Here is a 26,867-nt window from a genome sequence, read left to right as displayed (position 1 = left end):
ATCCCAGCTACTCAGGAGGCTGAGGCAGGAGAATTGCCTGAACCCAGGAGGCGGAGGTTGCGGTGAGCCGAGATCGCGCCATTGCACTCCAGCCTGGGTAACAAGAGCGAACCTCCGTCTCAAAAAAAAAAAAAAAAAAAAATACAAAATAGCCGGGTGCGGTGGCTCAACCTGTAATCCCAGCACTTTGGAAGGCCGAGGCGGGCGGATCACAAGGTCAAGAGATCAAGACCATCCTGGTCAACATGGTGAAACCCCGTCTCTACTAAAAATACAAAAAATTAGCTGGGCATGGTGGCACGTGCCTGTAATCCCAGCTACTCAGGAGGCTGAGGCAGGAGAATTGCCTGAACCCAGGAGGCGGAGGTTGCAGTGCCATTGCACTCCAGCCTGGGTAACAAGAGCGAAACTCCGTCTCAAAAAAAATAAAAATAAAAAATAAAAATACAAAATATTAGCTAGGTGTGGTGGCAGGCACCTGCAATCCCAGCTACTTGGGAGGTTGAGGCACGAGAATCACTTGAATCCAGGAGGTAGAAGTTGCAGTAGCTGAGATCGCATCACTGCGCTCCAGCCTGGGTGACAGAGACTCCATCTCATATATATATGTACATATATATACATATATACACCACACCCGGCTAATATTTTGTATTTTTAGTAGAGACAGGGTTTCACCATGTTGGCCAAACTGGTATCTAACTCCTGACCTTGTGATCCACCTGCCTCGGCCTCTGAAAGTGCTGGGATTACAGGTGTGAGCCACTGCAGCCAGCTAGATTTATATTTTTATGTGGAATTTTAAAAACTATGAAATTCCCTTGGTAGGGGAATATATATATGTGTGTGTGTGTGTATATATATATATATATATATATATATATATATATATAGAGAGAGAGAGAGAGAGAGAGAGAGAGAGAGAGAGAGATTTTTTTTTTTTTTAAGAGACAGAGTCTCACCTGTCACCCAGGCTAAAGTGCAGTGGTGCAATCATAGCTCCCTGCAACCTTGAACTCCTGGGCTCAAGTGATCCTCATGCCTCCTCTTCCCAAAGTGTTGGGGTTATAGGCATGAGCCACCATGGTTGGACAAGCTGTTCCTTCCTGACTGCTGAGATGGGGCAGTTCTGGGATATCCTGTCCGCCATTCACACTGAGAAGAGCCCCTCAGTTTACCATCAGGGTGATTGCAAAAATTTAATATATATTTGTTTATTAATTTTTTTTAGATGGAGTCTCACTTTGTCGCCCAGGCTGGAGTGCAGTGGCATGATCTCAGGTCACTGCAACCTCCATCTCCTGGGTTCTCCTGCCTCAGCCTCCACAGTAGCTGGGATCACAGGTACGCACCACCATGCCCAGCTAATTTTTTTGTGTTTTTAATAGAGACGGGGTTTCACCATGTTGACCAGGATGGTCTCGATCCCTTGACCTCGTGATCCACCCGCCTCGGCCTCCCAAAGGGCTGGGATTACAGGCGTGAGCCACTGCACCCGGCCTACAGGCTTATTTTTTAACCTGCCCTTTTTTTTTTTTTTTTTTTTTTGACTTAGCAGTGTATCTCGGACCTCATCCATGTTAGTAAATGTGACTTTTATTTATTTATTTTTTAAATTTTGTTTTAGAGATGAGGTCCCACTGTGTTGCCCAGGCTGGTCTCAAACTTCTGGGCTCAAGCAATCCTCCCACCCTGGCCTCCTAAGTACCTGGGGCTATAAGTTTGTCTATCATTTTTAATGATGATTCCATTGTTCCATCGCAGGGATGGACATAACTGACCTGTCCTCTGCTGATGGACACGTAGGTTGCTTTCACAGTTTTGCTGTTACAACCAATACTGTAACGAAAACCTTTTTTTTTGTTGTTTTTTTTTTTTTGGTTTTTTTTTTTTGAGACGGAGTCTCGCTCTGTCGCCCAGGCTAGAGTGCAGTGCTGTGATCTTGACTCACTGCAACCTCTGCGCCCCCGGGTTCAAGCGATTCTCCTGCCTCAGCCTCTTGAGTGGCTGGGATGACAGGCGCCTGCCATCGCAACCAGCTAATTAAAAATATATATTTTTAGTAGAGGCGGGGTTTCACCATCTTGGCCAGGCTGGTCTCAAACTCCTGACCTCGTGATCCACCCAGTTCGCCCTCCCAAAGTGCTGGGATAACAGCCATGAGCCACTGCGCCGGGCTGAAACCATTTTTTCTTTTAATTTTTATTTTTGAGACAAGGTGTCACTGTGTTGCCCTGGCTGGAGTGCAGTGGCATGACCATGACTCACTGTAGCTTCGGAACTCCTGGGCTCAAGCAATCCTCCCACTTCTGTCTCCCAAGTAGCTGGAACTACAGATGTGTGCTACCACGCCTGGCTAATTTTTTATTCTTTTTCTAAGACATGGGGTCTTGCTATGTTGTCTAGGCTGATCTCGAACTCCTGGGCTCAAGAGATCTGCCTGCCTTGGCCTTTCAGAGTGCTGGGATTACAGGTGCGAGCCACCATGTATGGATGAAAATCTTTATACATATGTCCTTATGCTCTTGAATGATTTCTAGAAGAAATCTCTAGAAATAGAGTCATGGCTCCAAAGGGCAGGCATTTAAAAAATAACAGCTTTATTGAGATATCATTCATATACCATATAATTTACAATTCAAGGTTTTTACTGCAACCATCACCACAATCAATTTTAGAAAATTTTCATCACTCTCCAAATAACCCGATACCCGTTTCTCCACAACCCTCTTCCCCAGCCCTAGGCAGCCGCTAATCTGCTTTCTGTTTTCTGTCGCTATGGATTTGCCTATCCCAGACATTTCATATAAATGAAAAAGTCAAAGGTTTTTTTTTTTTTTTTCTTTCAAAGACAGTCTTGCTCTCTTGTTCAGGCTAAAGTACAGTGGCACCATCATAGCTCAGTGCAACCTCCAACTCTTGGATTCAGGCGATCCTCTCACTTCAGCCTCCTGAGTAGCTAGGACCACAGGTGCATGCTGCCATGCTCAGCTCATTTATTTATCATATTTTGAGACAGAGTTTCACTCTGTTGCTCAGGCTAGAGTTCAGTGGCACGACCTCGGCTCACTGCAACCTCTGCCTCCTGGGTTCAAGTAATTCTCGTGCCTTAGCCTCCTGAGTAGCTGGGACTACAGGTACCCGCCACCATACCCTGCTAATTTTTGTATTTTTAATAGATACAGAGTTTTGCTAGTCTCAAGCTCCTTTTTTTTTTTTTTTTTTTTTTTGAGATGGAATCTAGCTCTGTGGCCCTGGCTGGAGTGTGGTAATGTGATCTCAGCTGACTGTAGCCTCCACATCCCAGGTTCAAGCAATTCTCCTGCCTCAGCCTCCCGAGTAGCTGGGATTACAGATGCCTGTTACCATGCCCTGCTAATTTTTGTTATTTTTAGTAGAGATGGGGTTTCACCATGTTGGCCAAGCTGGTCCCAAACTTCTGGCCTCAACTGTTCCACCTGCCTCAGCCTCCCAAAGTGCTGGGATTATAGGTGTGAGCCACTGTGTCTGGCCTCAGCATGATGTTTTTAAGGTTTATCTATGTTACAACACGTGACAGCACTTGAGTCCTCCTTTTTCTTGCTGAATAGTATTCCATTGTATGCCACCTTTCATTTATCCATGCATCAGCTGATGGACATTTGAGTTGTTTCTATTTTGGGGGACTAATGCTGCTATGACTAGTCATTTTTTTTTTTTTTTTTTGAGACGAAGTCTCACTCTGTAGCCCAAGCAGGAGTGCAGTGGCACAATCTCGGCTCACTGCAACCTCCACCTCTGGGGCTCTAGTGATTCTCCTGCCTCAGCCTCCCAAGTAGCTGGGAATACAGGCACATGCCATCACACCTGGCTACTTTTTTTCTATTTTTAGTAAAGACAGGGTTTCACCATGTTGCCCTGGGTGGTCTTGAACTACTGACCTCAGGTAATCCACCCACCTTGGCCTCCCAAAGTACAGGATTACAGGCGTGAGCCACCGTGCCCAGCCTCATGTAAGTTTTTATGTGAATACATGTTTTCATTTCTCTTGGGTATGTACTGTCCAGGTGCAGAATTGCTGGATCATATGATAACTCCATGTATAAACTTTTGATCTGCCAGGCTATTTTCCAGAACGTTTTCCATTCTTACCAGCAGTGTATGAGGGTTCTGATTTCTCCACATTCTTGTCAACAGTTGTTATTATCTTTTTTATTATAACTAACCTAGTGGGTACAAAGTGGTATCCATTTGTGGTTTTGATTTGCATTTTCCTAATGACTAATGATGTTGAGTATCTTTCATGTACTTACTGGCCATTTGTATATCTTCTCTGGAGAAATGTCTGTTTACATCCTATGCCCATGCATTATTCTGTTTGTATTGCTATGAAGGAATAGCTGAGACTGAGTAATTTATAAGGAAAAGAGGTTTATTTGGCTCATAGTTCTGCAGGCTGTACAGGAAGCATGGCGCCAGCACCTGCTCTTGGAGCAGGCCTCAGGAAGCTTCCGATCATGGCAGAAGGGAAAGGGGGGCCAGCATGAGCAAGAGAGGGAGTGGGAGGTGGCAGCATCCTTCAGACAACCAACTCTCGTGTGAACTAACAGAGCAAGAACTTCTTCATTACTGCAAGGAGGGCACCAAGCCATTCATGAGAGTCACCCCCACGACCCAACATCATCCAGCAGGCCCAACCTCCAGCGCTGGATTTCAACATGAGATTTGGAGGAGACAAACATCCCAGCCCTATCAGCCCTTTTTAAAAATTTTTATTTTTTAGATTTTGAGACGGAGTCTTGCTATGTTGCCCAGGCTGGAGTGAGGTGGCACGATCTTGGCTCACTGCAATATCCCCTCCTGGGTTCAAGCAATTCTCCTGCCTCAGCCTCCCAAGTAGCTGGAATTACAGGTGCACACCGTCACACCCCGCTAATTTTTGTATTTTTAGTAGAGATGAGGTTTTGCCATGTTGGCCAGGCTGATCTTGAACTCCTGACCTCAGGTGATCTGCCCTCCTTAGCCTCCCAAAGTTCTGGGATTATAGGAGTGAGCCACCACGCCTGGCTCAGCCTTCCTTTTTTTTTTTTTTTTTTTGAGATGGAGTCTCACTCTGTCACCAGGCTGGAATGCAGTGGCGCAATCTTGGCTCACTACAACCTCCGCCTCCTGGGTTCAAGCAATTCTCCTGCCTCAGCCTCCCAAGTAGCTGGGATTATAGGCGCATGCCACCACACCCAGCTAATTTTTGTATTTTATTAGACATGGGGTTTCACCATGTTGGCCAGGATAGTCTTGAACTGGTCTTGAACTCCTGACCTCAAGTGATCTGCCCACCTCAGCCTCCCAAAATGCTGGGATTACAGGTGTGAACCACTGTGCCTGGCCTCAGCCCATTTTTAAACTGGGCTATTTGTCTTTTATTATTGAGTTGTAAGGGTTCTTTATCTATGCCAGTTAGAATTCGTTATCAGACATATGATTGTCAGCTATTTTCTCCCATTCCATCCTCTGGATTGTCTTTTCACTTTTTTGATAGTGTTCTTTGAAATGCCTTTTTTTTTTTTGGAGACAGTCTTACTCTGTTGCCCAGGCTGGGGTGCCATGATGCCATCTTGACTCATTGCCACCTTGCCCTCCTAGACTCAAGTGATCCTCCTGCCTCAGCCTCCCAAAGTGCTGGGATTTCAGGTGTGAGCTATACTATGCCTGACCCAAAATTTTAAATTCTGATGAAGCCCAGTCTATTGTTTCTTTTGTTGCTTGTGCTTTTGGTATCATATTTACGAAACTATTGCCTAATCCAAGGTCATGAAGATTTATGTCTATGTTCTTAAGAATTTTATAGTTTTAGCTCCAACATTTAGATTTTTCATCCATTTTGAGTTAATTTTTGTGTATGGTGTGAGGCAGGGGTCTGAACTCTTTGTTTTGCATGACTGTGTTTTCCCCATTCAACTCCGCCATTAAATATATTCAGATCTTGCAGGTGAACACAAATGTGAGGGTTTATTTCTGGACTCTCAGGACTCTTACTTATATTTCATTCATCTCTATGACCTTATGCCAGTGCCACACTGTCCTGATTACTGTAGCTTTGTAGTAGTTTTTGAAATTGGAAGTGTCACTCCAACACTGCTCTTTTTATTTTTTTTTTTCTTTTTGAGGAAGGGTCTTGCTGTGTCAACAGGCTGGAGTGAAATGGCTTGTTCTTGGTTCACTGTAATCCCCACCTCCCAGGTTCAAGTGATCTTCCCACCTCAGCTTCATGAGTAGCTGGGACTACAGGCGCATGCCATCATGCCTGGCTAATTTTTTGTAATTTTGTAGAGATGAGGTTTCACCATATCGCCCAGGCTGGTGTCAAACTCCTGGACTCAAGTGATCTTCCCACATCCACCTCCCAAAGTGCTAGGATTACAGGTGTGAGCTACCACATACCCAGCCTACCACATGCCTGGCCCATTGTTATTATTTTTCAAGACCGTTTTGGCTTTTCTGAGTCCCTTAAATTTCCATATGAATTTTAGGATCAGCTTGTCGATTTCTGTAAAGAACCAAGTTGGAATTTTGATGGAGGTTGTGTTGAATTTGAAGATCAATGTGGGGAGTCTTGCCATCTTAACAGTATTAGGTCTTTAGATCTATGAACATTAGAATTTTTCCATTTATTTATCTTTAATTTCTTTCAACAATTTTTGGTAATTTTCAGAGTATAGGTTTTGTACTTCTTTTGTTCCCAAGCCTTTTATTCTCTTTGATGCTAGTATACGTTGAATTATTTTTGTAATTACATTTTTTAAAATTCCTGGCAACTTTCATTTAACATAATGACATTTTTGAAGTGTTCATTGCAAATGTGTAGAAACGCAATTGATTTTTGTACATTGATCTTGTATCCTGCAACTTTGACAAACCCATTTATTAGTTACAACATTTTTTTAGTTGATCCTTTAGGATTTATTTATTTATTTACTTTTTGAGACAGAGTCTCACTCCATCACCCAGGCTGAGTGCAGTGACCCAATCTTGGCTCACTGCAACCTCTGCCTCCTGGGTTCAAGCAATGCTTGTGCCTCAGCCTCCCAAGTAGCTGGGGTTACAGGCACGTACCATCACACCTGGCTAATTTTTGTATTTTTAGTAGAGACAAGTTTTTGCCATGTTGGCCAGGCTGGTCTTGAACTCCTGACCTTAAGTGATTCACCTGCCTTTGCCTCCCAAAGTGTTGAGATCATAGGCATGAGCCGCTGTGCCCAACCAGGATCTCCTACGTGTAAGATCATGTCATCTGCAAATACGGATAAAACTATTTACTTCTTCCTTTGCAACCTGGATGGTTTTATTTTCTTGCTGTTGTATCCAGTACAATGTTGAATGTAAGTGGTGAGATTGGACATCCTTGTCTGGTTCCTGGTCTTGGGGAAAGCACCCAGTCTCTCACCATGAAGTATGATACCAGCTGTAGGAACACTCTTCTTAGAACCTCCTGAAAGATTGGCTGATTTACATCCTCAGTTCCAGCAGTGTACCAGCAAGAGGCCTAGTCCCCGGTCCCTCGCCAGCACAATGACCCCAGGCTTTAGAGGCGAAGAACCCAAGCCTGGGAGGGAAGTGCTGTGTGCCATGTCACACAGACAGCGACCTACAGCCCAGCTGTCCACATGCACTGGGAGTGAGCCCTGGACATTCAGCCTTCTCTTCCCTGGGGTGGGATGACTTGAGATCCCCCTAAAAAAAGCATTGGTACAGAGGAACTTCTGGGTTCTATTCTTGTCTCAATCACTGACTGGCTGTGCGGCTGTAGGCAAGTCACTTCCCCCTGGGCCTTGGTTTTCCCATCTGTGTAATGGAAAGAGTGGTCCACCTTGAAACCTTCCATCTCTGACGATCTCTGCCCCACCCACCCTTAAATTCACAGTGGCTTCAGCATCCACCACTGCCCAGAGCAGCCACCAGAGGGCGTTCCAGACCAGCATTTGGCCCAGCTTGGGTGCAGGGTGCCCTGGGGGGGCTGAGAACAGGGCCTCTTTTCCAGGAGCTGCTAGCTGTACTTGCATAGACTTCCTGTGGCCAGAGCTGCCCGCTCCTCTGGCTGGGCTCTGATCTCCACGAAGGGAGTGATGGAGGCACCATCCCCAAGGCCAGTGACCTAGCGCTCACCCTGCCCGCTTTGGGTTGCCGCCTGAGTCTCAGGGTTCGTAGCAGTAGCGCCAGCAGCCTTGTGTCGCTCAGCCTTGGGAGGCTTCCGTTATCTCTGAGTGGGCTTCTCACTGGTGCTGCATCCTGTCTCCACCAAACTGCCCAAACTGGTGGGTGCCTGGCCACCTGGAAGGGGAACCCCACTGCCCTTTGTGGACGTGAATGCATTCATGCTGGGGGCCTGGACAGTGTAGTCTCCAAAACCACAGCATCTGGGACTCCTAGATACCTCCTGGAAAGATCCCAGAACCATAGAAGCAGGCCTCACGGACGTCAGGGACCACCCAGAACTTCCCAAAACACCGGAGGAGGCTCCATTGGCACCCCCATGACCCCCACCCCGACTCGTGCAGATTTTACCCTTCAAATAAAATCAAAACCTTTGCTTTGAAAATTGAGCTCCAAGACACAGCAGCATCTCCCTACCATCCCAAGAGCCTCACCCCAGCCCCTTTCGTGGAGGGCTGCTGGGCCCCCTCCAATGCCAGGCATATTTGCTTTTTTGCTTTTTTTTTTTTTTTTTTTTTTTTTGAGACAGAGTCTCACTCTTGCCAGGCTGGAGTGCAGTGGCTTGATCTTGGCTCACTGCAACCTCCGCCTCTCAGGTTCAAGCGACTCTCCTGCCTCAGCCTCCCAAGTGGCTGGGATTACAGGCACATGCCACCAGGCCTGGCTAATTCTTGTATTTTTATTAGAGATGGGGTTTTACCATGTTGACCAGGATGGTCTCAATCCCTTGACCTCGTGATCTGCCTGCCTTGGCCTCCCAACGTGCTGGGATTACAGGTGTGAGCCACCGCGCCCGGCCACATTTGCTTTGCGTTCTAGTTATTTGTATGTGTGTTTTCTCTCCCCTTCCAGACTGGGGTCCCCTTGAAGGCAGAGTGAATCTCAGATTAATCTTAGTCCCTTCCCGGGGTCTCTTTCAGGACCCTGAATCCAGTAGATGCCCAATAAATGTCAACATAGGAATCCAGAGCCCATCTTCTCCTCACTCGAGGGATCCAGGGCTGCCTCGCCTCTTCCACAGCTATGTGGCTTTGGGGAAGTCACTTAAACTCTCTAATCCTCCTTCTCAGAGTGCCAGACTGCAGCTGCCACATGCAGAGGTAAGACTCAAGACAGGCTTGGTGCCAGGCCACCCCCTAGCTCTCCAGACCTTTCAGATGGCAGTGGCTGGCTACTCAGATGCTGAGCTGGACACTTCAGCCTTATTACCTTCCCCAGTCTTCTCAGGGACAGTTTGAGTAGGTGGCATTGCCATCTCCGGCCTTGCCAGGGGGGACACCCAGGCATGTCACAATGAGCTCCCTTGACTGAGATCACGCTGGTTGGCAAAGGTGTCTGAACCTACAGCCCTGCTTTGAACCGACTCGGGGCAGGCATGAGCAGGGATGGACAGCTCCTGTTCACCCTATAAGAATCTCCAAAGCTCAGAGATCATTTGCTCCAATTTTCTCTTTTCTTTTCTTGAGGTTGAGTTTTGGTCTTGTTGCCCAGGCTGGAGTGCAGTGGCATGATCTCAGCTCACCGCAGCCTCCGCCTCCTGGTTTCAAGTGATTCTCCTGCCTCAGCCTCCCGAGTAGCTGGGATTACAGGCGCCCGCCATCATGCCTGGCTAATTTTGTATTTTTAGTAGAGATGGGGTTTCTCCATGTTGGTCAGGCTGGTCTTAAACTCCCAACCTCAGGTGATCTGCCCACCTCAACCTCCCAAAGTACTGGGATTACAGGTGTGAGCCACTGCGCCCGGTATCTTTTCTTTCTTTCTTTCTTTCTTTTTTTTTTTAACGGGGTTTCACTCTGTGGCTCACTTGGGAGTGTAGTGGGGCAGTCATGGCTCACTGCAGCCTCAACCTTCTGGGCTGAAGTCATCCTCCCACCTCAACCCCTTGAGTAGCTGGGACCACAGGCACAAGCCAGCACACCTGGCGGCTAAGTTTATTTGTTTATTTTGTTTTCTTTTGTAGAAACAGGGTCTTCTATGTTTCCTAGGCTTGTCTTGAACTCCCAGGCTCAAGTGATTCTCCTGCCTCAGCCTCCGAAGGTGCTGGATTACAGGCATGAGCCACCTCGCCTGGCCAGTTTTCCCTTAACAAAGACTGGAAGGCTGAGCTGGGAAAAAAGCGCTGTTGCTGTTCTGTCTCTTCTTTCACACCGGGCACGACACTGGGGACTGTGGAGAAATTAGGGAAGAACTAAAGCCCCTTGTGAGTCTCAGGTATTAAGATTCTATGATTCTTGGGGGCCATGTTCCCAACAGGCCATGCCAGTCTTGGCCGGACTCACCGCCCACCTCTGGGACCTTGGCGGTGGGGCGGGAGGGAGGGGGGACCTCAGAGGCTCAGCGAGCGAGTCGGCCCCAGCCCAGCCGCCAGCGTCAGCCTCCTCCTCCTCCTCCGCGGCACCCGGGCCCTTATCAGGAAAGGATTTGGGTTGGTGGGGAGGGGTGGGGGGAAGTCGGAGGCCCCAGGCTCGGCAAGGTGGGCCGGAGAGATAGGGAAGTGGGGAGGGGGCTGCGGGGCGGCTCTGCCGGCCGGGGGAGGGCCGTGGGAGGGATGCCTAGAATGGGCACGGTGGGGGCTTTGACCAAGCTCTGTCCTTGCCGGCTTGGCCCTCGACACGGTTCCCGGACTTCTGCCTCCCATCCTTGCCAGGCAAGTTGCCTGCACCTTTAATTAGCGAGCAGCAGCCTCTCCCGATTCATCACCGGTCGCTGTTTAATTAGCCGAGCCCAGGGCGCCCCCACCCCCAGCTCTGCCTGCCTGTCTCACCAAGGCTGCCACCACCTCATGGTGTCCCCTGTCACCACCCCCCATACGTACTCTGCTCCCCAGAATGGGGGATGGGCCCGGCACGCCCAGCTGAAACCTCAAGGAGCTTCTGGGCACTGGTGCTTATATGCAAGACATCCAGCAACGTGATTAGGGACCGAGGCTGCGCCAGGCTGGCTCTGGGTAGAGCCCCGGCCGGACGTGCAGGGCCGGCTCTGGTCCTGGCCAGCTGCTGGAGAATGGCTTTCCCTGGGGAGGCGCTGAGCCATCTCTCTGGCCTGGTCCCTGGGTGCTGGGAAAAGGCTGCAGTCCTCCTGTGTCACTCCTCCACAGCCGGAAAGGGACGCCATAGCTTCCTCTTCCTCCCTGTTCCAGAGCGCAGAAAGCTCCTCTGAGAATGCTGGACCTCAGGAGAGGGGCCCATCCTCTGCACGCGGCCCCCAGCAGCCAGATCCTAGAGGCTCAGTCTAAGCTGTGGGCCAAGGGAGGGTGGGGGGAGGTCTCAGGCCTGCTTTGTGCCTGCAGGGTCTGGGGAATCAGGAGCACAGGCGGGAGCCCATGGTCTGGGGCAGAACCAGTCCCCTTCTGTTTCCCTGAAGAAAGGTGAGGCTGAGCGCCCTCGGAACAGAGCCCCCTGTGTCCTTCTGGGTAGGGCCAGGGTGGCCACTAGTCACTGTGGGCAGAAGCCAGAATTAGGCTCCAAGCCTGTGCTCCTGCTGAGCTGTAGGAGGTGCGGCCCTTCCACTGTGCCCTGGACTGAGAACGTGGAGGGACCGGCATTTGCTGTGTTACCGTGTGGGGCCGTCAGTGTGTTGTGCTGGGCAGGAGTGGTCGCTGGAGCCCACCCACTCTGGTACTGCCATCCCTGTGGCCTTGGGATGGCATCAAACCATACCATGCCTGAGTTTCCCCATGATTCGTAGCTGCTTCATGGGCTGTTGTGGGGATTAAAAAGCTTACAATGTGTTTGGATTTTGGTGTGTGTGTGTTTGTTTTTTTTTTTGAGATGAGTTCTCTGTTGCTCAGGCTGGAGTGCAATGGTGTGATTACAGCTCACAGCAGCCTTGACCTCCCAGGCTCAAGCAGTCCTCCCATCTCAGCCTCCCTGGTAGCTGGGACTACAGGAATGTGCCCCCATGCCTGGCTTATTTGAAATTTTTTTTAGACATGGGGTCTCACTATGTTGCCCAGGCTGGGACTTGACAATGTTTAAAGCACTTAGGAACAGTGTCTGGCAGGAGTCCTTGAGAGTCATTGGCTGTTTTTCCCGTTCTTTTGCCTCCTTTATCCAATCAGCACTCCTTGCCAGGTGTGAGGAACTTGATGGCAGTGGAAGAGGCAACCTCCCTGCCTTTCCGAGTTTGCCGCCTCGTGGGGGAGGCAGCTGAGAACAATTGAGTAAGGAAGAACGCTGTTTCATCGGAGTACAGCCTGCGGCTCATCATGGTAATGTACCAACGTCACTTTCTTGGTTTCGACCACTTACCATGGTTAGGTAATAGGCTGACAGAAGAAAAAACTGGGTGAAGGGCCGACAGGAACTCCCTGTATGATCTTTGTAATTTTTCTGTTGCAAAATAATTTCTAAAATTATTCCCTGAAGAAAGTTTATTGTTAAAACACACAACAATTTCAGGCAGTGGTTAATGCCCTGAAGCAAAGAATCAGGGGCAAGAGACAGAATAGGGAGCAGGGGCATTTCAGGAGGGGTAGTTGGGGAGAGCCTCTGAGGAGGCAAAGCTGAGCAGAACCTGAGTGATGGGAAGGGCGGGGCAGGGCAGGAGGAGGGACTGGCGAGTGCAAAAGCCTGGAGGCGGGATGGGCTTGGGCTGTGGGGAACCGGGGGAGCTCAGGCTCCAGATCCCACACCCCCGGCCACTGCACTGGGAGAAGGAACCCCAACTCCGGAGCCAGCCAGAGCCAGGTGTGATGGCCACTGCTGCCTCGCTGTGTGGCCTTGTGCAAGTAGCTGCCCCTCTCTGTGACCTGGATCTGCTGCCAGGGATGGAGGAAGAAATCCTGCTCCTCAGAGGGCAAAGAGGGTGGGAGAAGTGGGCGCGGGTTAGCTTACCTAGGGCGCTGTAGGTGCCATCAAGGGATTGGGGATATACCACAAGGGGCCTGGTGCCTCTGAACCCGGAAGGGTGGGGAAGGCGATGCCCCCTGCCGTGTGTGGTGGGGCTGGGGGTGGGGGGCTGGGGGGGGAGGAGCTGGAACCAACTTTCCTGCACCCCAGGCTCTGTGCCTGAACCTGAGCAATCCCTCATCCTGAGCAATGCCCACCACTGTCTCTCTGTGTGGCCTTGGGCAAGTAGCTGGCCCTCTCTGTGACCTGGATCCGCTGCCAGGGATGGAGGAAAGAAAGCCTGCCTCTCAGACAGCTGGATGGGCGATGTGGTGGGAAAGCTTGGTGCTGGCACGTGGCTCGCTCTCCTCTTCAGCGTCTGCTTCTGAGGCTGGGCAGGAGGACGTGCAGCAGCGCAGGGGAGGGGTCTCCCAGGAGAGGACGGGGCGGGGGGGCTGGGCCCCCACCCTCAGCCACTCAACCACTCGGTTTGCTGACCCAGAAATTCTGGGAAGTCTCAGTTTGGGAGAACATCCCCGGGGGCAGGTCATCAAGGAGAGGAGTGGGGGTTTTGCAGAGGTTTGTATGGTGGGTTCCCAGCCTGAGTGCTAGGATCCTGGAAGGTCAGTGAGCTGGGCAGGAGGCTGTACCTGAGGGCAGCCGCAAATGACCACAGCCTTCGGACAAAGACTTAGGCATGGCCTGTGGCTTAGCATACCCAGAAAACGATTTCTCTCCTGCCTCCCCTGAACAGACGATCAGAATACTAGTGGCTGAAACAGCTGGATTCTCCAGGACATCGAGTGACAAGACCACATTAGTGCCCCCATCCAATTCCCCTCATATCTGAGGCCCTGAGAACCTGGCTTAGGAATGGGAAGGGGCCTGGATTAGGGTGAGGTATGGCACGGGCCTTGGGGTGTGTGGTGGAGACCTCAGCCAGTGGAACCGGGAGCACTGAGGCTGGGGAGCTAAACCCAATCTTGGAGCTTGAATTCCAGCCCTGCCGCCTCCCTGGACATGTGAATCTACCACCAAGAACCTCAGTTTCTCCCATCTGTGAAGTGGGATTTTTATCAGAATTAATTGAGATCTCGCCATGCAGACGGAGCTTCTTACACAATGCATGGCGTAGCATTGGTGCTCCATAAATGTCACTCTCCTCCGTCGACTGGCTGATCCACCTCATTTTCCAAACCTCACAGGGCATAAGGAAGAATTCTGGCCCTTGTCCTGTGTTCAAGAGGCCACTGTCTGGGAGATGTAATCTGGTTGCTGGATGTTAGATTTGCTGAGATGTTTACAGGGAGATGTGAGGGGCTACTTGAATGGGGAACTTTCTCAATTAATTAGGCTCAGGGTCACAGGGCCGCCACTGCAGTTGCCCCCAGGGGACTCCGGATCCTCTGACATTTCCTTTGCCTGAGGTGGGGCTGGGATTCTTTTTGGCAACTCCTTTTTCTAGAAGGCTCCTCGAAGATACCACCTTCTGTCCCAACAACCTTCTGGGTGTCCTGTCTGGTCTGGGAGAGCCAGGGGCAGCTGCACAGGGCAGAAAGAGACCTGGGCCAGTCCTGGCAGGGCAGCCATGGACGTGGAGTGTCCTTCCCACCCCGACCCTCTCTGATCCCTGTGCAGGGCTGACAGCAACCCCCAGAGCCATGAGGCCTTCACGGTGGTGAGTGTGAGAGGGTTTTAAAAACAGAAGGGTGCTTCTCCTAGGTGAGGAAGATGATTTTTAGCAAAATTTCCCGTCTTTTCTGTGATTCACGGAAGCTGCAAGATAGAAATGACCTTGACCATCAGTGTTTTCCAGGAGGATGTTAAACTGACCTTGGGCAGAAAAGAGTGTTTGTCGTCAAATGAATTTGAGAAATAACAATGCAAACATCCACAGGGTCTCCTCTGAAGGGTTTTGAGAACTTTTCATGTGTATGTACGCGCAGGTGTGTGTGTGTGTGTGTGTGTGTGTGTGTGTGTGTGTGTGGTGTGTGTGTGTGGTGTGTGGGTGTGTGGGTGGTGTGGGTGGTGTGTGTGTGTGTGGTGTGTGGGTGTGTGTGGTGTGTGGTGTGTGTGTGGTGTGTGTGTGGTGTATGTGGGTGTGGTGTGTGTGAGTGTGGTGTGTGTGTGTGGTGTGTGTGTGGTGTGTGTGTGTGGGTGTGGTGTGAGTGTGGTGTGTGTGTGTGGTGTGTGTGTGGTGTGTGTGTGTGGTGTATGTGGGTGTGGTGTGTGTGGGTGTGGTGTGTGGGTGTGGGTGTGTGGTGTGTGTGTGGTGTGTGTGTGTGGGTGTGGTGTGAGTGTGGTGTGTGTGTGTGGTGTGTGTGTGTGGTGTGTGTGTGGTGTGTGTGTGTGTGGGTGTGGTGTGAGTGTGGTGTGTGTGTGTGGTGTGTGTGTGTGGTGTGTGTGTGGGTGTGGTGTGCGTGTGGTGTATGTGGGTGTGGTGTGTGTGTGTGTGGTGTGTGGGTGTGTGGTGTGTGTGTGGTGTGTGTGTGTGGGTGTGGTGTGAGTGTGGTGTGTGTGTGGGTGTGGTGTGTGTGTGGTGTATGTGTGTGTGGTGTGTGTGTGTGGTGTATGTGGGTGTGGTGTGTGTGGGTGTGGTGTGTGGGTGTGTGTGTGGTGTGTGTGTGCGCGCGTGCGCATGCGTGTGCACTTCCAGGAAGTGGCTGGGTCTACCTCAGCACCCAGGCCCGTGTGACAGTGGTGCCCTTTTTTATTTTCCTAGAGCATCCTGTGAGTTAGAAGTCTATGGAATCCACTGTGGAAAATGCCAGGATAGTCGAACACCTCCCCGTCCTCCACATAGCCCGGCTGGAAGAATCTGGGGGAACATGGGAAAATCTGGAGTCCAGAGAAGTTAAACAGATTCAGAAGGTGCTCTGGGCTTTATTTTAAGGCTGAGATTTTAACTGACATTTTACCTCTATTAACCCCTTTAATCTTCACAGCCACCCCATAAAGTAATCACGACTGTCATCTCCATCTTCCAAAGGGCAACTGAGGCACAGAGAGGCCAAGTGCTTGCCCAAGCTTCACAGCTAGTAAAGGATAGCGTGGGGCACTAATCCCAGGCTGCCTGAATCAGAGGCTGCCCTGGCACTCCCTGCCACCCTCTAGCCTGTCTTTGCCACGCAGGCTCTTGGAGCTGCCTCCACCAGCAGCCACACTCTCACAGCGCCGGGCTGAGGTACTCCTTCCTGCAGTGGCTGGTCTCAGGCATTCTCAGGAGAGTCACAGGGGATAGGGTCTGGGGATGCCCTGTGGGTGAGCCCACCTGTCTGTAGCCTCCCACCGACAGTCTGGCCTCACCAAGACACAGGCTTAGGGTCTCATTTCATCCTCACTCTGGTTGTCTCCATTCTACAGGTGAGGCTGTGAGTGAACCGAGGCTCAGAGATGAGGAGTAACTTATTCATGGTCACACAGTAAGGAGATGATAGGACTGGGATCGAACCCAGGTGGTCAGCGCTGGGTGTTCAAGAGGCAGGTGCTCTTGGTGATGAAGCAGTGAGTTTCTGGGGCCAGAGGCGGGCAGGGACATACCCCACCAGGTCCCTGCCCACCTCTGACCAGATGCCTTCCTTCCAACCCCTTAGATAGGCTCACGGGTTCCCTGCTAATCTCCCTGGCCTCTCCTTCCCAGCCTCAGACAGGCCAATAGTCAGTCACGTAAAAACAGGCCAGATAGATTGCTGCCACCAAGGACGCGAGAGGCAGTTGCCTGGTGGCCTCTCGCCGAGCCAAGAGCTTATCTCTGCCTCCTGGAGCCGGGCCTCAGCAGTTTCCTCCTCCTGGGGCACAGACTTCTTGGTCTGTGTGTTTTCGCTTCCCCTTTAGCTAACCCGTTCCTGGAGATACAGCTGTCTGCTGTCCATCCGTAGACGTTCACTGGGCACTTCTTGTCAGCCAGGCCCTAGCAGGACTTGCTCTTCTACCTGCCCAGAGCAGGGCCAAGTCTGCAGGGGCTTCATGATGTCCCTGGAGGCAGGGCGCATGCCATGGGGGTATGTGCAGGGTCCACCGTCTGACAGTAAAGCAGGGGCCAGATCTGGCTCCAAATCCTACTTCCAACAGCTTAATAATAAAGACACAATCCAGCTTTGGTTGGGCACAGTGGCTCACACCTGTAATCCCAGCACTTTGGGAGGCTGAGGCAGGAGGATTGCCTGAGTCCAGGAGTTTGAGACCAGCCTGAGCAACATGGAGAGACCCTGTCTCTACAAAAAAATACAAAAATTAGCCGGGCGTGGTGATGTTTGCCTGGTGCCTATAGTTTCAGCTACTCAGGAGGCTTGGGTGGGAGGATCACTTGAGCCTGGGAAGTGGAGGTTGCACTGAGCCGAGATACTACCACTGCACTCCTGCCTGGACAACACAGTGAGACACTATCTCAAAAAAAAAAAAAATCTAATTTTTTTTTTTTTTTTTTTTTTTTGAGACAGAGTTTCGCTCTTGTTACCCAGGCTGGAGTGCAATGGCACGATCTCGGCTCACCGCAACCTCCGCCTCCTGGGTTCAGGCAATTCTCCTGCCTCAGCCTCCTGAGTAGCTGGGATTACAGGCACGTGCCACCATGCCCAACTAATTTTTTGTATTTTTAGTAGAGACAGGGTTTCACCATGTTGACCAGGATGGTCTCGATCTCTCGACCTCGTGATCCACCCGCCTCGGCCTCCCAAAGTGCTGGGATTACAGGCTTGAGCCACCGCGCCCGGCCTTTTTTTTTTTTTTTTTTTTTTTTTTTAATACAGAGTCTTGCTCTGTTGCCAAGGTCGCCAGGCAGGAGTGCAGTGGCACTATCTCGGCTCACTGCAACCTTTGCCTCCTGGGTTCAAGCGATTCTTGTGCCTCAGCCTCCCAAGCAGCTGGGATTACAGGTGCATGCCACCACGCCCGGCTAATTTTTGTACTTTTAGTAGAGATGGAGTTTCACCATGTTGGCCAGAATGGTCTCAATCTCCTGACCTTGTGATCTGCCCACCTCAGCCTCTCGAAGTGCTGGGATTACAGGCGTGAACCACTGCGCCCGGTAACTAAATTTTAAAAATGGCAATAGGATCTAAACATATGTTTCTCCAAAAAAAGATGTATAAGTAGCCAATCAGCAAATGAAGGGTGCTTAATATCATTGGCTATCAGAGAGATAACAGATCAAAACCACCATGAGATACCACTTCACATTCACAGGATGGCTAAAATTAAAAAGACAAATAAGAACAGGTGTCGGTGAGAATACAGAGAAACTGCAACCCCCGTGCACTGCTGGTGGGAATGGAAGATGGTGGAAAACAATCTGGCATCTTCTCAAAAGTTTAAATACAGTATTCTCATTTGACCTAGAAATTCCACTCCTGGATATATAATTGAGAGAATTAAAAACATATGTCTACGCATAGACTTATACAAATGTCAACAGCAGCAATATTCCTAATAGCCAAAGCTCGAAAACAGCCTGATAGTCCTGAATGTCTTCTTTTCTTTCTTCCTTTTCTTTGTGTGAGTGTTTTTGCTCTGTCACCCAGGCTGGAGTGCAGTAGCAATCACGGCTCACTGCAGCCTTGAACCCTCAGGCTCAAGTGATGCTTCCAGCTCAGCCTCCATACTAGCTAGGACTAAAGGCTACTCCACACATGTATCACAACACCTAACTAATATTTTTCATTTTGTGTTTTGTAGAGACAGGGTCCCACTATGTGTCCCAGGCTGGTCTCAAACTCCTAGTCTCAAGCAATCCAACCACCTCGGCCTCCCAAAGGATTGGGATTGCAGGCGTAAGCCATCACACCTGGCCTGAATGTCTTTCAGTGTGATGACAGCAATAATATGGATATTATTGGCCATAAAAAGGAATAAAATAGTGATCCATGCTACAAGGTGGATGAACCTTGAGAACGTTATGGTAAGTGAAAGGAGCCTGTCACAAAGACCACAGATTGTGTGAATCCATTTGTGTGAAATGTCTAGAACAGGCAAATCTATCATAGAGACAGAATGTGGTTGCCTACGGTTGTAGATAGGGGTTCTGGAAAATGGGGAATGACTGCTAATGGGTAGGGGGTCCAGACTTGTGTAGAGGGAGAAACAGCCAAAGGAAGAAATTGCTGTTCCCATATTAACAAGAGCAAGGATTGTTTTCAGCTGAGCCTGCCTGTACCGAGCCCTCTGCTGGGCTGCTGAACGCCATGGGTGGTGTCCGCTGTGAGGGACTGCACAGGATCTTGGCCGGGAGCCAGGGGAGCCAGGGCCCTGCATCCTGGGTGGGGGGTAGAGGCACAGGCTCTGGAGCCAGATTGTCGGGGCTGGTATCCTCCCTCTGCTGGTGGCTTGGGTGGCAGCTTCACTGCCTGATCTCTGTTTCCCTGTCTGAACTTGTTGGGTGTAAGAAGGAAGTCAGAGCGTCTTGAGTTGCACAGCGCAGCTCCTGACACAGAATACGCACTTGGTATCACCAGGTGAGTCAGGCCGACATTGCTGGGAGCATGGGAGGAGGGGCCCAGGACAGGGCGCGCTGCCCGCCCCCAATTTCGGCTCCTCTGCAGGGCCAGAGCATGGTGGCCAGCCCACGTGGAGGCCTGGAGACGGGTGGTCCACGGCTTCTGCGGCCATTTATCAGGAGAGAAGAGGAAGCAAGGGCAGCTTTGCTGAGAAGTTGGCTCCTATCTCCCCAGCCAGACCTGGTCCCTTTTGTCCCTAGTTCTGGGCAGCTGTTTTGCATTCAAGCACAGCTCCTGCCTGGCCCTGTGTCTCTGTCCTCCTCCCTTCAGTTACCATTGTCACCTCTTCCAGGGTGGCCACCGAATGGGACCTCAGCTTCCTCTGGTGTTCTGGAACTGCAGTGAATCTCAGCCCTGCCTCTGACCACCTCTGTGACCCTGGGCAAGTGACTTCACCTCTCTGATCCTCCTTCCTCCTTTGCAAACGGAGTCTCCAGCACCAGGGTTAACAGCAGCCTCCAGAGTCTGTGACTCCCACTTTCTTGCTGTGGTCCCCTAAGAAAGTCACTCAGACTCCCCAGCCCCATCCGCAGAATGGAGACAATTACACATCAGAGATATGAGAATTCACTGAGAAAATATGTGTAAAGCACACAGAGCAGTGCCTGGGACGCAGCAAGTTTTCAGTGTATGTTGGCCACGGTTATTACGATTCAGGCTTTCTTTTCTTTTCCTTTTTTCTTTTTTTTTTTTCGAGACGGAGTTTCGCTCTTGTTATCCAGGCTGGAGTGCAATGGCGCGATCTTGGCTCACCGCAACCTCCGCCTCCTGGGTTCAGGCAATTCTCCTGCCTCAGCCTCCCGAGTAGCTGGGATTACAGGCACGCGCCACCATGCCCAGCTAATTTTTTTGTATTTTTAGTAGAGACGGGGTTTCACCATGTTGACCAGGATGGTCTCAATCTCTCGACCTCGTGATCCACCCGCCTCGGCCTCCCAAAGTGCTGGGATTACAGGCTTGAGCCACCGCGCCCGGCCCCTTCCTTTTTTCTTTTTTTGAGACAGAGTTTTGGCTCTTGTTGCCCAGGCTGGAGTGCAATAGTGTGATCTCGGCTCACCGCAACCTCCGCCTCCCAGGTTCAAGCAATTCTCCTGCCTCAGCCTCCCGAGTAGCTGGGATTACAGGCATGTGCCACCACAGCTGGCTAATTTTATATTTTTAGTAGAGACAGGATTTCTCTATGTTGGTCAGGGTGGTCTCAAATTCCCAAACTCAGATGATCCACCCGTCTTGGCCTCCCAAAGTGCTTGTATTACAGGCGTGAGCCACCGTGCCCAGCCAATCCAGGCTTTCTTTTAGGGCTGTTGCAAAGAGGTCAGGGTCCTGCCCCAGAGACTCTGTCCCCAAATGCCAGGTCCTTGGCTTTACATACAACCAGGCATGATGGCTCTTTGAGTCCTTACCCTGTACTCTGCCCCTCCTGCCATCAGAGTTTGCACTCTGCTTTGTACACACACACACACATACACACACACACACAAACACAGGCACACACAGTGATGCTGAGCTCTGGCACTGATGTCTGTTGAACAAATTAAACAAAAGACCAAATGTGTGAGAAGCAGGCCAGGAGACTCCACCTTTTGCAGGAAAGCAAGGATTCATTCATTCATTCAACAAATTCTTACCGAACAGCTATTATTCCAAGCACTAGAAATACCTCAGTGAGCAAAACAGATTAAAAACCCCTGCCCAGCCGGGCGCGGTGGCTCAAGCCTGTAATCCTAGCACTTTGGGAGGCCGAGGCGGGCGGATCACGAGGTCAAGAGATCGAGACCATCCTGGTCAACATGGTGAAACCCCGTCTCTACTAAAAATACAAAAGTTAGCTGGGCATGGTGGCGCGTGCCTGTAATCCCAGCTACTCGGGAGGCTGAGGCAGGAGAATTGCCTGAACCCAGGGGGCGGAGGTTGCGGTGAGCCGAGATCGTGCCATTGCACTCCAGCCTGGGTAACAAGAGCGAAACTCCATCTCAGAAAAAAAAAAAAAAAAAAAAAAAAAAAAAAAAAAAACACCCTCCCCATGTGGAAGTGACGCTCTAGACGAAGAAACGGCCCCTAGTGAAAGTGGGCAAATGACATGGAGAATGTCACTAGTGATATATGCTAGGGAAGCCTGGAAAGTGGGGACAGGTAGTGGAGAGGCTCTCAGCTGAGGTGGCAGTCAGGGAAGGCCTCATGGAGGAGGAGACATGAGCAGATTTGAATGAGGCAAGGTTACTGTTTGTTTGTCTACTCGTTCATCTCTTTTTCTTTCTTTTTTTTTTTGTATCTGGAGACAGAGTCTCACTCTGTTGCCCAGGCTGGAGTGCAGCAGCGGTGTGATCTTGGCTGACGGCTATCTCCTCCTCCCGGGTTCAAGCGATTCTCCTGCCTCAGCCTCCTGAGTAACTGGGACTATATGTGCCCTCCACCACACCAGCTAATTTTTGTGTTTTTAGTAGAGACGGGTTTCACCATGTTGGTCAGGTTTCAAACTCCTGGCCTCAGATGATCCACTTGCCTCGGCCTCCTCCCAAAGTGCTGGGATTACAGGCGTGAGCTGCCGCGCCTGGCCCTGCCCACTCGTTCATTTCTTCTCTCCTCCAGGCAGTCAGCCAGCATCAGCAAGCCTATCCTTGGGCCTGTTCTGCGGCCTGGCCTTGGCAGGGTTGGGGAGGTAGAGATAGCAGCCCAGCCCCTGCCCCGGGTGGCTCCCGGGCTGCTGTCTCCTGGCAGTGGCCATGTGAACACAGCCTGCCCACCTGGTGAGAGTCAGCAGAAGCCAGGGTGACCAGTCCTCTTGGTTTACCCAGGCCTGAGGGGTTCCAGGACACTGGACTTCCAGTGCTCAAACTGGGCAGTCCCTGGCAGACCAGGATGAGTGGGTACCCCCACAGAGGCTGCCCTTAGTGCCAAGGGGCAGAAGAAACATCAGGGGAGCCCTCCACTTCTCTGAGGATGTGACATTTGCAAGGGACACGGCAGGGACGTGTGCCCTCCCTGGGTGAGCGGGGAGACAGAGGTTCCACAGCCCAAGTCCAGCAGCACATGATGGGGCGCACGTGGCTGTGAGGCTGTCTTCCAGGGCTCAGAGTGATGAGGCAGGAAGGGACGATGGGACCTCTCGTGTCTGCAGAGGGGCTGTGCTGACTGTTGGCAGCCAGCCTCCAAGTAGGTGGGCAGCTCCTCTGTGTTAGCGTTTTAGAAAGGCCAGCGCTCTGCTGTGCAAGGTTACCCACTGGGTCCGAAGGCAGAGGGGAGCAGCGCCGTGTCCTTGCTCTTCCTTTTGTTCATTCCAGCAGGCATTCAGCACCTTCCAAATCCCCAGCCCTGGCCAAGTGTTCAGATGTGTGCACTAGTTCAGCAAGACAGAGAGAGAAAAGGCAAATTGTGGCACATCTAAGTGAAGGGCGTTCATTGTACTATTGTCTGCTTTGGACGTTTTCAAAATAAGACATTGGAGGCCAGAAACCAATAGAACTAAATCCTGGGCCCCACGAAGCCCCTGGGGAAGAAAGAGGTAAGGCAGGTCCTTCCCCAGCAGCTCAGCATCCAGGCAGGTGTCTGGGCATCCACAATGTTCGGTGGCAAGGGTGCTCAGGGTGCGTGACCTCCCCAGCGGAAGGACCTGAGGCAGGCCTGGAGGCCGGGGAACTGTGCCAGATGGAGAGAGAAAGCAGAGGGCATTCAGAGGAACAGCAGGCGTCAACACATGTGGGATCACTGTTTATGAGATGTGAGGGCCACTGGTTGGTTTGGGTGGCTCCCTGGGGGTTTTTGCCGGGCTGGGAGGCGCGGCTTGGGAGGAGGCTGGAAAGACAAGTTGTGGCCTCATGGAGTTGTCTCCTAGAATCCATCTCTGAAAATGAAAACGTGAGACTGGCCCACCGTTATAAAATCAGAGAACACAGGAATGGTTCCTGTAGACAGGGTCTTGCTCTGTCACCTAGGCAAGCAATCCTCCCATCTCAGCCTCCCGAATCGCTGGATCTACAGGCACATGCCACCGTGCCCAACTAATTTTTGTATTTTTGTAGAGACAAGCTATCCCCATGTTGTCCAGGCTGGTCTTGAACTCCTGGGCTCAAGCAATCCACACATCTCAGCCTCCCAAAGTGCTGGGATTATAGGCATGAGCCATGGTGTCCAACCAAAGAATTAATAATAATTCTTATTATATATTATATATAAAAATTATTATATATAATAATTATTTTCTTTCTGAGATGGAGTCTCACTCTGTCACTCAGGCTGGAGTGCAGTAGCACGGTCTTGGCTCACTGTAACCTCCACCTCCCAGATTCAAGTAATTCTGCCTCAGCCTCCCGAGTATGTGGGATTACAGGTGTGTGCCACCATGCCCAGCTAATTTTTGTATTTTTAGTAGAGATGAGGTTTCATCATGTTGGTCAGGTTGGTCTCAAATTTCTGACCTCATGATCCGCCTGCCTTGGCCTTCCTAAGTGCTGGATTACAGGTGTCAGCCACAGTGTCTGGCCCTTTAAAATTTTTTTGAGACAGGATCTTACTCTGTTGCCTAGACTGGAGTGCCGTGGCGCAATCTTGTCTTACCGCAACCTCTGCCTCCGAGGTGATTCTCCTGCCTCAGCCTCCTGAGTAGTTGGGCTTACAGGCGCACACCACCACACCGAGCTCATTTTTGTATTTTTTGTATTTTTTTTTTTTTTTGAGACGGAGTTTCACTCTTGTTACGCAGGCTGGAGTGCAATGGCGCAATCTCGGCTCACCGCAACCTCCGCCTCCCGGGTTCAAGCAATTCTCCTGCCTCAGCCTCCTGAGTAGCTGGGATTACAGGCACGCGCCACCATGCCCAGCTAATTTTTTGTATCTTTAGTAGAGACGGGGTTTCACCATGTTGACCAGGATGGTCTCGATCTCTTGACCTTGTGATCCACCCGCCCCGGCCTCCCAAAGTGCTGGGAGCCACCGCGCCCGGCCCATTTTTGTATTTTTAATGGGGACAAAGTTTTGCCATGTGGGCTGACTCATCTTGAACTCCAGGCCTCAAGTTCCGTCTGCCTTGGCCTCCCAAAGTGTTGGGATTACAAGCTTGAGCCACCTGGTCCGGCTGAAATTATTTTTTTTTTCTTATTTTTTTTTTTTGAGACGGAGTTTCTCTCTTGTTACCCAGGCTGGAGTGCAATGGCGCGATCTCGGCTCACCGCAACCTCCGCCTCCTGGATTCAGGCGATTCTCCTGCCTCAGCCTCCCGAGTAGCTGGGATTACAGGAACGCGCCACCATGCCCAGCTAATTTTTTTGTATTTTTAGTAGAGACGGGGTTTCACTATGTTGACCAGGATGGTCTCGATCTCTTGACCTCATGATCCACCCGCCTCGGCCTCCCAAAGTGCTGGGATTACAGGCGTGAGCCACCGCGCCCAGCGAAATTATTTTTAAAAAGGAAATACAGCCCCAGGTTAGTCCATCACCAGAGGTAACCACTGTGAGGCATTTGACACGTTTCTTCTATATGCATATGTAGACCTCCTAATAAAACTAGTTTGCCTTTTGCTGTCTTTTACCTACAGTTACGTCAGATGCATTGTTGAGTGCCTTTAAGTAGTCTCTGAAACCCGACTTCTCAGCCTTTTAAATGACTCCAGCTGGTGGTGGTCCCTTGGCAAGTGCGGCCATTTCTCATGGCTGGGCACAGAGGCTGCTTCCATTCGTCTTCTGTAATAAATAACACCGCGGTAAACATCCTCTGTCCTGTATGACTCCATGTCCACGTTGTTGATTGTTTTGTTTTGTTTTTTTTCTGATAAATTTCTAGACATGAAATTCTTGGAAGTCCTGCTGGGCCCAGAGCTGGCTAGGTAGTCAGGGGAGGGTGTTGGGTTTCCAGAGCCACGTGTCCGCACCTGAGGACAGCCTGGACCCAGCTGCAAGGAACAGCGTGCACTTCCTCAGTGTCTCACGCTGTCTTCCACCACTTTGTCCCTGATGTCACAGTACCCTTTGCCTCCCTTTGCCTCCCTTCTCAATGCCTGTCTTACTCATTCTTTCATGTGTTTCCAGACTCCAGCATAACCTTCTCCAGGAAGCTTTTCCCAAGCCCCCAGGCCAGGAGCCTTCCCCCAACCCCTGAGCTCAAGCCCCTGCAGCCTGTGCCTTTCTGTCTCCACCAGAGCTGCGTCTCTCTGGGTCTCTGGGTAACAAATGCCATTTCTTTGTTGTTTTCTGTGTCCCCCAAGGACACAGCTCAGGCTGGATTCATCTCGGAATTCCCAGTACCAGGGGTAGAACTGGCTCATTTCAATTTCAGTCAATGTTTGTTGAGCAAAGGAGTGAAGAGTTGGACAAATGAATGAACAAATGAAATAGTCTGGAGTGGGGAAGCTGATGCTCAGGCACTGGGCTCCGGAGAAGCATCCAGTCCACATGGACGGGGTGGAGGGGTTCAGAGCAGGGCCCTCAAGTCAGGAGTGGGAACGCAAAGAGGCTGGAGGCGGTGGCAGGGGAGACAGGTAGTGCAATGTGGTGAGGGAAGGGGGCTGGCGGGGGACTGGCCCAAGGAGTCAGAGGCAGGAGGGACCGCTGGGTTACGGACAAGGACATCCTACAAGAGGGAAGTGTGTCATGGCCTCTGGAGTCCCTGTGCAGGTTCAAATTGTGACTCTGTGCCAAGGACAGCTTCTTTGTGCCTTAGTTTTTCCTGTAAAATGAGGATAATAATACTTTATTCATGTAAGCATCCATTCATTCATTCATCCATTTATTTTTTTCCTCTTGACAAACATTTGTTGTATGTCTGCTGTGGGCCCAGGACAGGAGGCTGAGAGGGAGCTGACCACTGTGGTCATACAGCCAAGCTGAGCAGCTGAGATCTGACCCGGGTTTGCTTGTCACAAGTTATATTTGTGCCCCTTTGTCTGCCTCTTGGGGCTGTCATGAGGGCGGAAGAAGGAGCAGACAAGACACACACGATCGTCGTCCTCCTAGAGTATCATCACATCAGGTGGACTTGAGTGGCCAACCCAGGCCTCCACGGACCAATCACAAGATCTTGGAGAATGTCCTTTCCCCTCTAAGCCTCAGTTTACCTTCAGGGTGACCAACCATCTTGGTTTGCCCAAGACAGGGTTTTCCTGGCACAGTCCCAGGCAAACTGGGACGGTGGGTCAGTGACATAGTTTGGCTCTGTTTCCCCACCAAACCTCACCTGGAATTGTAATAATCCCCACGTGTCAAGAGCGGGACCAGGTGGAGATAATTGAACGATGGGGCAGTTTCCCCATGCTGTTCTCGTTTCAGTGAGTGAGTTCTCACGAGATCTGATGGTTTTATAAGGGACTTCGCTCAGCGTTCACACTCTCTCCTGCCACCCTGTGGAGCAGTGTTTTCCACCGTGA

The 26,867-nt window shown here is 50.8% G+C and overlaps 1 protein-coding gene and 1 long non-coding RNA gene across 2 annotated transcripts; both read left to right on the top strand.

The window, feature by feature from the left end:
* The first annotated feature begins 961 nt into the window (after positions 1–961).
* Positions 962–11,492, top strand: LOC101032212 (uncharacterized protein C20orf203). Its single transcript, XM_074406396.1, is given in 6 exon segments — positions 962–1,344; positions 9,111–9,290; positions 10,151–10,311; positions 10,444–10,512; positions 10,514–10,760; positions 10,763–11,492. Coding segments are annotated over 4 exon segments (609 nt in total). The 5' UTR covers positions 962–1,344; positions 9,111–9,290; positions 10,151–10,164; the 3' UTR covers positions 10,909–11,492.
* A 99-nt stretch (positions 11,493–11,591) lies between these two features.
* On the top strand, positions 11,592–25,990 carry LOC141585689 (uncharacterized). The gene is made up of 4 exons (XR_012519337.1): positions 11,592–12,400; positions 15,742–15,890; positions 18,693–18,915; positions 19,803–25,990. It is a non-coding gene; the product is annotated as an uncharacterized LOC141585689 (long non-coding RNA).
* Positions 25,991–26,867: the final 877 nt, after the last annotated feature.

This window comes from Saimiri boliviensis, chromosome 9 (assembly GCF_048565385.1).
Source record: "Saimiri boliviensis isolate mSaiBol1 chromosome 9, mSaiBol1.pri, whole genome shotgun sequence".
NCBI lineage: Eukaryota > Metazoa > Chordata > Mammalia > Primates > Cebidae > Saimiri > Saimiri boliviensis.
This window is presented reverse-complemented; position numbering and strand designations above follow the sequence as displayed.